General features: G+C 47.3%; 1 protein-coding gene across 1 annotated transcript in view; it reads left to right on the top strand.

Moving 5' to 3' along the window:
- The window catches only part of LOC138293808 (venom factor-like), a 473,276-nt gene that overhangs the window by 436,500 nt on the left and 24,617 nt on the right, over positions 1-12,159 (top strand). Inside the window, exon 39 of the mRNA XM_069233135.1 lies at positions 105-188. Within this exon, the coding sequence (XP_069089236.1) occupies positions 105-188 (84 nt within the window). The remainder of the gene's footprint in view (positions 1-104; positions 189-12,159) is intronic.

Genomic DNA, 12,159 nt, shown 5'->3' with positions numbered 1-12,159 from the left:
AATTGCCATTAGGTATTCCACAGATAGAAATCTGAGAAGGGTGCAAGGTTGGAAATGGTACATTAATAAAAGCAATCCTAAATAGATTCCTTTCCTTTTTCCAGTTTACCTGGTTGAGATGTTGAACGTGGAAGAGAATGGCATGTACGACTTCTTCACCATGAAAATTGCACAAGTTGTAAAAGAAGGTAAACAACAGAATCACTGTTTTGTTCCTACCTCAATGTGGTGTCGTCATCTGTTGCTGTCTGTTCTGATTTGGGGCTGGCTTTCGAGCCTGGCTGTATTTCTTGAAGTGGTATATGTTTCAGGTGATTTTGAAGCCAGCACTTTGAGCCATGGCCATACCTCCTTGTTTGGCAGATAGTTATAGAGGGTCTCTACTTGTTGGTGATCTGATATTCTTTTTTTCTCTTAATAGATAAATACCCAATCAGCTCCCTGAATGCCCACCATTATGGCCCCTTTTCTCTTGTCTGTAAGGTCTTCATCTGTTTATGTGTGATCCCTGGAAAGCAACTCCTTCCAGTGCTTGTCTACAGCATGATCTGTTTCTGTGCTTTTCTGCAGTGCCTCTTCCTCTGCGTCTTCTGTTTTGCCTACCCAACAGAGCAGCTGAGTGTCAATGTTACAGTAAAACATAAGGACAGCTGGACACTGTCTGGTTGTGCTGTTTTATGTGCTTCAATAATTTCAGAGGACCTTTATGAGGGCTTGTTGGATTGATGGGTGCTGTGATCATTTCTGTCATATGATTTTCTTTCTGAGCAACATAAACAGACCTATGTATCATTTGCTTGTGATCATGAAAGTGCTTTTTCCAAGGTCAAAATTCCTATCATTTTGTAAAGTTCTTCAATTCTTGACCACTAAACAGGAGATGCTTACCTGTCTTGTATATCTGTCTTGCCCACACCTGGGACACTGCATGCTTCGAATATTACGTGGCACAGGGATTGCTTATCTACACTTGTTGATGATGGCTGGTTTACCAGTGGGAATCACAAGCCTTCATCATCTGTGGCAAATAAGTTATTCCTTGATTTCAAGGGACTAAAAATGTTGAACGCCAACTCTTTCTAGACACTCTCTGGTAAGAGTGACATTTATGGTGTTGGGTTGGTCCACAGGCACCAGTGGCAGTCACATAAAGAGGGTTCTACCAGTAGCTATGGACACCAAAACCAAACATGATTTAGGGTTTTTTGATATCTATCATCCCTCAATGTCCTTAATGTGCTCTATCAGTTACTTTTAGCCTGTGTGCCGCTGATTTGACAGTCCTACACATTTCTTAATAATATGCTACAAAAACATTTCCCTTGTACCAATGCTTAAACACGATCAGCTATTTGCTTTCATCACCCAGTCAGTGAAGCCAAGTGAAATTTAAGTGCCATCATTGTCATAATGACAGGATGTGGGACACCTCTTGAATAGTATGACCACAGACTTCTCTGATATGAGCTTCAGAGGCATCAATGGAGCTGCACATGCACCTCTATGAAGCGCATTTGTGAATCTTGTGTTCTTCGGCAATTCATACCAAGATTGCAAACCACTGGGGTGTGTTTCTTTCTTTTATTTGTGAATGATAGCATTGTTGTATTCTCCCAATTAAATTCCCTCTATTTAGATGGAAAGCAACATCTTGGCTTTTCAGTTACCAAATATTGTGTGCAATGCCTGATGCTCTGTCACAATGGTAAAATATTTGCCGTCGATAAACGGGTCAGTGTTCCCATGTCCAAATACAACCAGGATTTCTATTGTCAGGATGTGAGTAGACTTTCTTGATTTCTTGTGGGCTCTTGCTGGCCTAGGAGTCAACTTGGCAAGTGTTGATACTGTCAAAATTGTGATGGGATTACTTACAAGGATGACTGGACTTGTGTTCACAGTTAACTTGGCCTCTAATCTGAGATCAAAGTAGGCCATGTTTTTTGTCTACCACCTTTTCTTTCATGGCTTGGAATATGCGTTCACGCTTGGGTAACCACTCATATCTGATAGAGACTTCTAGTTGCAGATTCCTTACCTTAGAATTTCCCCCCAGGCGTCAGCTTAATCCAGAGAATTTTCTGAACGGTACCCCTGCACGCTGTTAGGTGACGTCGATCAGCTCCGTGTCCATCATACTCATCCTCTGCACTGGATATGACATTGTGGGTCCTATATAGGCACCACCTCGGCATGCTGAGGTCAGCTAGCGCCGATCCAAAGAAAGCTACCCCTCATTCCTTGACTGGCCTTCTTCCGACTTTTGTCAAAGGTATTTTGAGTTTTCTGCTCCTGGTGCATTATGAATGTCATCAAAGAAGGCCATGTTTAAGCCCTGTGGGCCATGTCATCAGGCAATATTGGTGATGGATCTGCACCTTGTGTGTCTTGGGTGCCTAGAGAGCAACCACAAACCAAAGTCCTGCTCCAAGAGTCAGGCCATGCATCCGAAGGCTTTGAGACAGTGGTCCCTGAAGCTTATGGCAGCCCGACGCTCAACTCTGCAAGTCGAGGTGCTGGTTGAGAGAAAGGTCCTGGGAGCGGTCGAGGAGTCCTCCATCGCCATTGTCCCACCCCAAGTCCTCGGGACGATCGGTAAGTCGAGGCACAAGAAGAAGAGCAAGAAGTTGAAGCATTCTTTGATTTCTCCTGGTCTGTCGGCAGACGAGACGAGCAAGCATCAGCGATCTAGGCCTTGTTCTGAGGAACCTACATCAGGACCAACTCCACACCTTCCCACGTTTCTGGCAGCTGGAGTGACCCCTGACTAACTTCGGGAATTATATGAGGCCATGTACCTCATTTTTGGGCAGCCCGACTACACTCAAGCGACTTTTTCAGATACTGGCATGTTTTCAGAGGAGGGAGCTTCCTTTTCCATGGTGGTGAGAAGAGCAGCTGAGGTTTTGGACCTTGAGTTGCCTCTGGTGGCAGTCAGGACTAACCTCCTGGCAGAGGTGCTTCAACCTGGAGCTTTCACCTCAGAACCCAAGCTCCACTTTAACAAAATCCTCACGGATGTCCTAATGGGTACCTGGTCCAAACCTAGCACAGGAGCTCCTGTGAACAGGACAATTGCCAGACACCATCGCCTCGCTGCAGGCGACCCACACTTTCTGACACAACATCCCACCCCTGACAGCTTGGTCATCCAAGCCTCCAGTTCCTGGGGTGTATTCGTTCCGCACCCACAGATAGGGAATCCAAAAAGTTGGATACACTTGAGAAGAAGATATTTTCTTCCTCCAGCTTAGCACTGCAGTCTGTGGACACCACCGTGCTTTTGGGCCATTATTCCCACACGCTGTCGGATACAATTGCACAACTGCTGCACAGGGCCCAGAGGAGGCCTGGGCTGTACTCACTCAACAAGTTGCCGATGGGATGGACGCAGGCAAGTTCACTATCCGTTTTGGACTGGATAGATTGACCCACTGGGCAGAGAAGTTTTGTCGACAGTGGACCCGAGGCGCCACGCCTGGTTGAGGACGTCTGGCTTTTCAGGGGATGTCCGGGTTACTCTGATGGACATGACCTTTGATGGCACCCATCTCTTCGGGGACAAGGCAGACTCGCGCATTGGTGCTTCAAGCATTCTCGTGGTACAGCCAGGTCCATAGGCCTCGGGCGGTCCTTCGCCTCCCCCTAATCTGCCTTTCACCCATTTTGTGGCATTGAAAGGGGCCTCCAACTGCGTGCAATCCCAGCCAGCCACCGTTCTATGCATTCTGCCCAGCCTCTGTGTGGCCGAGGATGTGAGATCCACTGACCTTGTGAATCAGGAAGCCAAAGGTCTGGCCAGTCCACCACCCCATGCCCCCCCAGTGCCACTCAGAGAAGCCTCTAATCCCTCCTAGTCTGACCTTCCACCAAGGGCCAGTCAGATAATGGACACGCCATCACCTCCTCTGCTTTCAATCCATCACGTCAGACAGATGAGTTTTGCAGTTAGTGTGGAGGGGCTATTCCCTCCCCTTCAAGACTATCCCTCCATCCGTGCCACAAACCTAGGATTGGATGACGGAGGATCACCTGTTCCTTCTCTGCGAATAAGTTAAAGCTCTGTCCGCCAAGGGAGCCATAGAGAGGGTTTCCTTGCCAGAAGTAAGTCGTGGTTGGTATTCCCACTACTTTTGGTAACCAATAAAGACAAAGGCCTCCAATCTATAACAAGGTGATGGTGGTGGTTGCAGCCCATCTGGGCAAATGGGGGGTTTCAGTCTTCCCCTATATTGACAAGTAACTGTTGAAGCCAAGGCTGTCGTCTCCCACCTCCAAACTATTGCTGACCTCCTGCATTCGCTGGGGTTCACTATGAACATGCCGAAGTCACACCGAACTCCTGTCCAGATGCTCCCTTTTATCAGAGCTGTTCTTGCCACAGTGCCATTTCGGTCTTATCCTCCTGAGCGGCGAGGTCAGGATATTCAGACTATGATACCGATGTTTCAGCCTCTATCCTGGATTTCTGTGAGAATGATTCTGAGACTGCTGGGCCTCATGGCCTCCTGCATCCTGCTGATGACAAAGGCCAAATGGCATATGCAGGCTCTGGGACCTGAAGTTCCAGTTGGTGCAGCATCAGGGCAATCTCTCTGACAAGGTCCAGATCTCGTAGGAGACTGTGAAAGATATGAAGTGGTGGTTAACTTAACAAACCACGATTGGGTCAGAGGCAGATCCTTCTCCCTTCCTCAACCAGATCTGACAGTAGTGACATATGCGTTACTCCTGGGATGGGGGGACCATCTGGTAGAGGTGGAAATCAGAGGCATCTGGTCTCTGGGAGAGTCCAGACTTCACATCAACCTGCTGGAGCTCCGAGTGATCTGGCCTGCAATGAAGGCATTTCCTACGTCTGTCAAGTGGAAGATGGTGCAGGTGTTCACAGACAACACCACTGCCATGTGGTACTGTAACAAGCAGGGCGGAGTCATGGACCCTTTGTGAGAAAGCTTTGCGCCTCTAGGTGGAGCTGGGTCAACAGGGCATATCCCTGGTGGTTCAACATCTGGTGGGCTCTCTGAACACCACAGTAGATGAACTCAACTGAAAATGTCTACTGGATCACAAATGACATCTCTATCCTGAGGTGGTGCAAGGACTCTTTCAGCAGTGGGGAGAGCCTTGGTTAGATCTGTTCACCTCCGCAGAGAATGCACAATGTCATCAGTTTTGCGTGTTGGAGTTTCCAAGGCGGCAATCGCTCAGAGATGCTTTTTGTCTCAAGTGGAACTCGTGTCTCCTGTATGCCTTTTTGCCCATCCACTTCTGCCCTGAGTTCGCAAGATGATCAAGAATGACCGGGCCTAAGTAATCCTTGTGGCTCTTGATGGGGCACAGAGAGTCTGGTATCCTGGACTGTTGAGCATGTCCATTAATCCTCTGATCAGACTGTCCCTTTGGGAGGATCTTCTCTTCCAGCAGCAGGGGAGTGTTCTGCACCTGAACCTGTCTACTCTGCCTTTCTGGGTGGAGATTGAGCAGCGGCAGTTGACAGCTTTTGACCTTCTGCCCAAGTCTGTAACATTATCTTGCCATTGGAAGAAATTTGTGGCATAGGGGGTCATTCTGACCCCGGCGGGCGTCGGAAGCCGCCCGCCTGGCGGGAACCGCCAGAAGACCGTACCGCGGTCAAATGACCGCGGCGGTCATTCTGACTTTCCCTCTGGGCCGGCGGGCGACCGCCAGAAGGCCGCCCGCCGGCCCAGCGGGAAAGCCCCTTCAACAATGAAGCGGAGTTGAAGGGGTGCGACGGGTGCAGTGGCACCCGTCGCGATTTTCAGTGTCTGCAAAGCAGACACTGAAAATCTTTATGGGGCCCTGTTAGGGGGCCCCTGCACTGCCCATGCCAGTGGCCCACAACACCCGTTCCCGCCATCCTGTTCCTGGCGGTAAGAAACGTCAGGAACAGGATGGCGGGAATGGGGTCGGAATCCCCATGGCGGCGCTGCCTGCAGCGCCCCCATGGAGGATTCCTATGGCCAGGGGAAAACCGGCGGGAAACCGCCGGTTTCCCTTTTCTGACCGCGGCTTTACCGCCGCGGTCAGAATTGGCCAGGAAGCACCGCCAGCCGCGGTCGTTGGCCCTGGCGGTCAATGACCACCAGGGTCAGAATGACCCCCATAGTGCGCAGACAAGTCTGTTGACCCCCTTTTTGCCTCTCTCAATTAGGTTCTGCTGTTTATACATTCTTTGGCCTAGCAGGGTTCTGCTATGGGCACTCTCAAAAGGTTATTTGTCTGCAATTTCTGGTTTTTTGAGGTCGCCTGATCAACCCTCTTTGTTTAAATCCCCTATTGTAAATAGGTTCCTTAAAGGCCTTACACATATGTTTATTTTTTTGTTTTTGACATCTCTGAAGTGCGCTCCTTTGGAGCCTCTCCACAATTGCCTTCTCAGGCTTCTCACTTTGAAAATAGCCTTCCTTGTGCCCATTACATCTGCCAGCAGAGTAAGTGAGGCCAGTCCTTCACCTTGCCTATTTTTTAAGCACCCCCACATCCTTCTAAGAAAGAGGAGCAACTCCACCACCTGGACCCAAAAAGAGCATTGGTGTTTTACCTTGATCCTACAAAAGAGTTCCGGGTTGATGATCAACTCTTTGACGGTTATGTGGGTGCGAAGAAAGGTCAAGCAGTGCAGAAGCAAACTATCTCCCGATGGGTCATAGTCTGCAATAAGATCTGCTACACACTGGCCAAAAATCAACCCCCTGAGAGCTTGCCTGCTACCTGTACTCAAGCTACAGCTGTGACCACTGCGTTAGTATGCCGAGATCCAGTCTCTGATATCTGTCTTTTCAGCAACATCACACCCAACATCTGTACTGAACCATTCTCCACGGCAAGTAATCTGCATGGATGAAACAGTAGTTTGGAGGCAGGGGATGCATTAGGAAAAAAACAGTTAAACCTGCACATGCAAAACTCCTTCAGCCCTCAAATATTCCCTGTGACAATTTAGGCCTCATCTCCCAGTGCCCATCACCATCTTTTTCGTAAGCCTCATCCTATCCTATCCACCTCCTTTGATGCCTCAGTGTCAAGTGAATGCATTCCATATATCTATCCTAAACATTTAAGAGCTAACCTGATCACCCTTAACATCTAGAACCTGGCAATCTACACCTGCCCTCATGCACAAATATAGAGACATTTACTGAATCCCTAAGACAAAACAATTATTCCTAGCAAGCATACTGTCCTTTCCCCTGATCTGTGCAAAGACACAGATCTCCCCTTCTTACCTGATATGTTTTTGATTTCCTTAACCTTCTCTAGATCAAATCCTCCATGCACAGGCTAAGTTGCCCTTGCTCCCTAACTGCTCCGGCACTCAAAAAGCCCCCCAAAACAATCAGACCATACAAAGTATGCCCTCTCGCAAACAGAAAAAAACAAAATTGCCCACATGATCAATTAATTCCCTTAAAATGTCTACTTACTTTCTTCCATGCCCCTTCTCTCTTCCCCACTCTTCTAACATTCTATTCACCACTTCCTCCCCTAATAGTTCATATTCCTAAAAGGAGGGACCAAAAAATGGCAAAATGGCCTGCAACAGAAACTGGTCACAGCCTTTTCTAAGTTAAGCTCAGTATGTATTTAAAAAAATCATCTTTTCTCAGAATTGCCACTCTTCCCACCTACCCCATTTCTCTGGCTCTGCTTTTCTAAAAATTGCTCCTACGACTATTGTAATATCTGCCTCATAGATAGTGCCAAAGATCCCTCTGTTAGATGGAATACCCTCACCCTTCTAGCTCCAAAAGCTCTGGCAGCAACACTGTGCTGTTTGGGTCCAGTCACAGCTCCAGGCAACTGAACCTCTGCTACTGAGAATGAGACAAAGCATCCACTAGATTGTTGTCCACCTCCAGAACATGTTGTCCTCTAAAAATAATGTTATATGTCGTGCAACATAAGACAAAGACCCATAGGGCCGTATTTATAGGCCCCTATCGCCACAGGAGCATCACTTTTTGTGATGCTCCTGTGGCGCTAAGCACAGTGCCGTATTTACAAGGTGGCGTTAAGGCACTGCTAGTTAGCCGGAGCAAAACCGGATTGAGGGTGACAGAGGTCCTCCCAAGTGGGTCAGACTCAGTCCCCCACACCAGGAACGATCCTGCTACCTAGAAATCCAGTAGTCTCATTTAGGACAATGAGAGCCCACGCGACAATCCCTTTACTGCCAGAATCTCATCGTCAAAATCTACACATAACCCAAAACTTATCTTTCTATGTGTCTCTATGTACACAAAAAGTGCAATACACTATTCCTACTGGTATTCACTATAAATGCTAATACAAGTTACAAATGTCATTCATTTTTCATTTGTGACCGTCACTTTTGCCCTTTGGATGACTCTTGCGTCTACTTGATTGAATCCTCTTTGGCTCTACTGTAACTTCAGTTTGTAATAGTTTAAATATGTCCACAAACTCCCCTTTCCAAATTTGCTCCTTTGTTGCTACTGTAAGATGTGCCTACAATCTTTGTGTAATCCTGATGTGTGGTAGGTTTCTCAACTTCCTCCTGAGCCTGCCTGACTTGCTCTTGTCCTGGCTTTTGCACCATTTTTCCTGCTCTCTTGCTTGGTGCCTTCTTTTGACTCCTCACTGTCACCTTCCTTGTCCTTCCTCTCTATCCCAACTCCTTAATCTATTAACTCTCACCACTATTTACCCTAGTCACCACAACATCTTCATCACTCGCACCCCCAACACTTTTCCTACGCAGTTTTCCTCCCCTCCATGCGCTTTAACTTCTTATCACAACCGAGTCCTGTGCAGGATGCCTTTTCTTCTCACACCTGCACTTTCCTCACAGTCACCCAACAACTCCTTTTATTCTTTTGCTATTCCTCACTGAGGGGGTTCCTGCTTCTGAAAAACACCAAACTCCCTTTAATGTTAGACCCCACCCAAAAATTCCCACTATAGTCACCTCTTTCCTTTCTTCCATTCTTCTTCCATGCAGTCCCATAAATTACGTCACCTCCAACCCCCACCGTTCTACATTCTGACTAGGGGTGCGTCAACCCCATTCCCATTCCCTCTGTCCCAAACCCACCCCTTACATGCACTTTAGCAGCTGCCATAGCTGCGGGGTTCTTGATGGATGTCAAACATGCCATTGTCATCTTTGTCCACTAAGACCCTACTTCTACTTATCACTCTCAGCTCACCATCACCCATGTCCTCTTCAAACAAAATGCTGTCGCCATCCGGTGGGCTGCATTGGACTCTTCGTTCTGGTGTCCCTTAGTCACACAATTGAAACACGCTGCTGACCTTTCATATCAACTTCCTTTACTTTTAACTCATAAGGCTACCTAAACTGAATGTGCCTGCACAGCTCAAATACCCACGGGTCACACCATCTGCCCTGCACCTAGAACTGCTACCCATTCTCATGCTTTTCTTTCTTAGTACTCATACACTTCCCCATTTGCCCCCATCTAACACTGGCCCTACCTCCACTCTCCTAGTGGTCTCCCTGCCCCTTCTCTCCAGCTGTAGCCTGCCTAGCTACTTCCTTGACTTGTTTCCCCCATGCAGACTGTTCATTAGAAACAAAACAGGTACTTTCCAGTTCCTTTGCATCCTACTGACCCTAGCATCCTGCAGGTTACACTCCATCATCTTCTTCACCACACACAGTACCACTTTCCTGGCCTTCAGCTGGCAATGAACAGTGGTATTGTGTCATACCTGAAGACTCTCCCCACCTATTGATGCCAGTTACAACCAGAGGCCCCACAGAAGACACAAAAGGCGAGCCATCTTTTGCCTCCTCACTCCACCTGTTATGCTTCTGGCCATCCTTCCCTTGCCTCCTTCTGCTCAGGAGGAACCCCAGCACAACCCCTGCATCAGTGCCTGCTGAGTCTTCCTTTGCACCAGTGGACCCACATCTTTAGGCCAGTTCCATCGCAGCACACTGCCTGGCAGCCTTGAATTTTGTATGGTGAAGGACCTTTGCTTAGCTGGTGTGTCCCCATCCATTTCTACCTTCAGCACCTGCGACTCCTCCTACTGCCACTAACTCCACTCCTGCCCTCTCACACTCTTCTGGACACACGGCCACTAAAGTCCCTAGTCCTATAGTGTGTGGGTGCCACACTACTGACTGACCATCTCACTAGCATAACCAGGATGCTACCCAAGCTTCCACCAACACCCTGTGACCCAACAGGTTCTCCTGAAGCACCTCATTCAGTCCATGCAACACCTCTACTACAGCCTGACCCCATCTCTGGCCATGTTGCCCATGTAACCTGACCCGCCTTGTCTAACAGTATCTCCACAGCAGATGCTATCATCTCCTCAACACCCTTTCTAATTCTGCACACTACCCCTGCAAAACCCTTGGGCCTAATTCAAAGAAGAAATCTGACCAGTCAATATGTGATCAGAACTAAACTTTAAGTAGGGTGGATCCAACAAGTGCTCAACAGCGGCACTAATAAAAACCTGCTAAGGAAAGGAGTTCCTAAAGGACCTAAACTTAATTTCCCTTTCTGTCACACACCACATTTTTCTGTCTCCCACCTATCACTCTTTCTCTCCCCACCATCGCTTTTCCTCACTCTATGTATATCATCATTTTTCCCTCTCCTCCTTCCCTTCACCTTCTTTCGATTTTGTGTCCACCCCTCCTCTTCAACCTCATGCTTTCATTCTTCTACTGCACTCATCACCTTGTATTCATCTCCTTCCTATCCACTTTCATTGGTGACCCAACTTGTATAATCTGAATCTGTCCACTTTCTAAGGTAAGTGATGATGGGAAAAGGGAAATCTGTTATGTTACCCTCCAAAGATCGCCCATTAACTGCTAACATTACAAGTTTTCTCAAAAACTGCTATTGAAGCGCTCAGCAGTGAAATGGAATCCACAGAGGAGAGATTGGGGCTACAAAAAAAGCATCACAAACTAACGCAAGTGCTGGCACCACTGAGACTTCACCTACAACAGCGTGAACAGTGTTAAATGTGACTAACCCTGTAAATTCTAACCCATGAGTTGTTAATGATAGTCTGGTTATTGTCCCTAGTTACTCTCTGAGGGGTGGCTATGATAACACAAGTTCCCCCCCCACCCAAAAAAACAAGAGGGATTAAAAGATCAACAGTGACTCGCACTAAAATGCAAACAACCACTAGCAAAGTTCCTGCTGTATCAGACCCCACTGAACTCCCTTTAGACAGTCAGGAGAGGGACATTCTGGGAGGACAGTTTTCTCCTGCTATGTTTAGTGATATTTTCAAGGTGGTATTAAAAAAAAGTATTTGACCTAATATTATCCATTCTGAAGAGTATTGAAGCCTCATTAAAAACTCTAGCCGACCAGGAGTATACTAATATTGACAAGGCCACGAAGAGCATAGTTTCTACATCAGGATTGCATGGTCTGACTGATGAGGGCATCTATGTTAGGTCCTCTTTGGACTAATGAGGGGGGTACAGGGTATACCCTATATCCAAGGACTTCTAAACTGGATCCAGTGAATGTTGGTGTAAAGAGTCTGAATGCTCCTACCATTCCAACTGTACCACAAGACTGGACCACCACTCAGGGCAGGCAGCAAAATACTAGGCCCCCAAAACTGGGCTCCTGCAACGGTCTCCAAATTTGAAAAGAGTACTTCAGCTCCCACCTGAAGCTACTTCCCCAGTGAGAGTTTTGAAAAATTTGCCTCCACTAAATCCCTGTCAGGACGAGGCTTACCACCAGCTAAAAAAATAAGACAGTCCACTCCCTGGCAAAATTCTTGAGTTTATATGGCTCTGAAACCCTGTATAACAACATAATTAACATGCAACAGGTGCAATGGGTTCGATCATACTCCAAAAATGAACCAAGGGACTCTATTATTGTTAACTATAGGAATACATTCATTGTTGGGTCCTTACTGGAAAGATTATCATTAGTTCACTCTTCAGTTGGCAGTATTATGGTGGTACGGTTGGGCTACCTCTACAAACCTGGTCTCACAAAGCCACGTAATCCATCTGTCCGTGCAACACCCCATATATAATTCTTATGAGGTACCTACACATAATTGTTTTACGCTCCTGGATGAAGTTGTCTCACTACCTCATTTATGGTTGTGTATCTGTCAATGCACACAAAATAAGGTGATGCC

This window comes from Pleurodeles waltl, chromosome 4_2 (assembly GCF_031143425.1).
Source record: "Pleurodeles waltl isolate 20211129_DDA chromosome 4_2, aPleWal1.hap1.20221129, whole genome shotgun sequence".
In the NCBI taxonomy this organism is placed as follows: domain Eukaryota; kingdom Metazoa; phylum Chordata; class Amphibia; order Caudata; family Salamandridae; genus Pleurodeles; species Pleurodeles waltl.
Note: the sequence above shows the minus strand (reverse complement) of the source record. Positions and strands in the feature narration are given on the sequence as shown.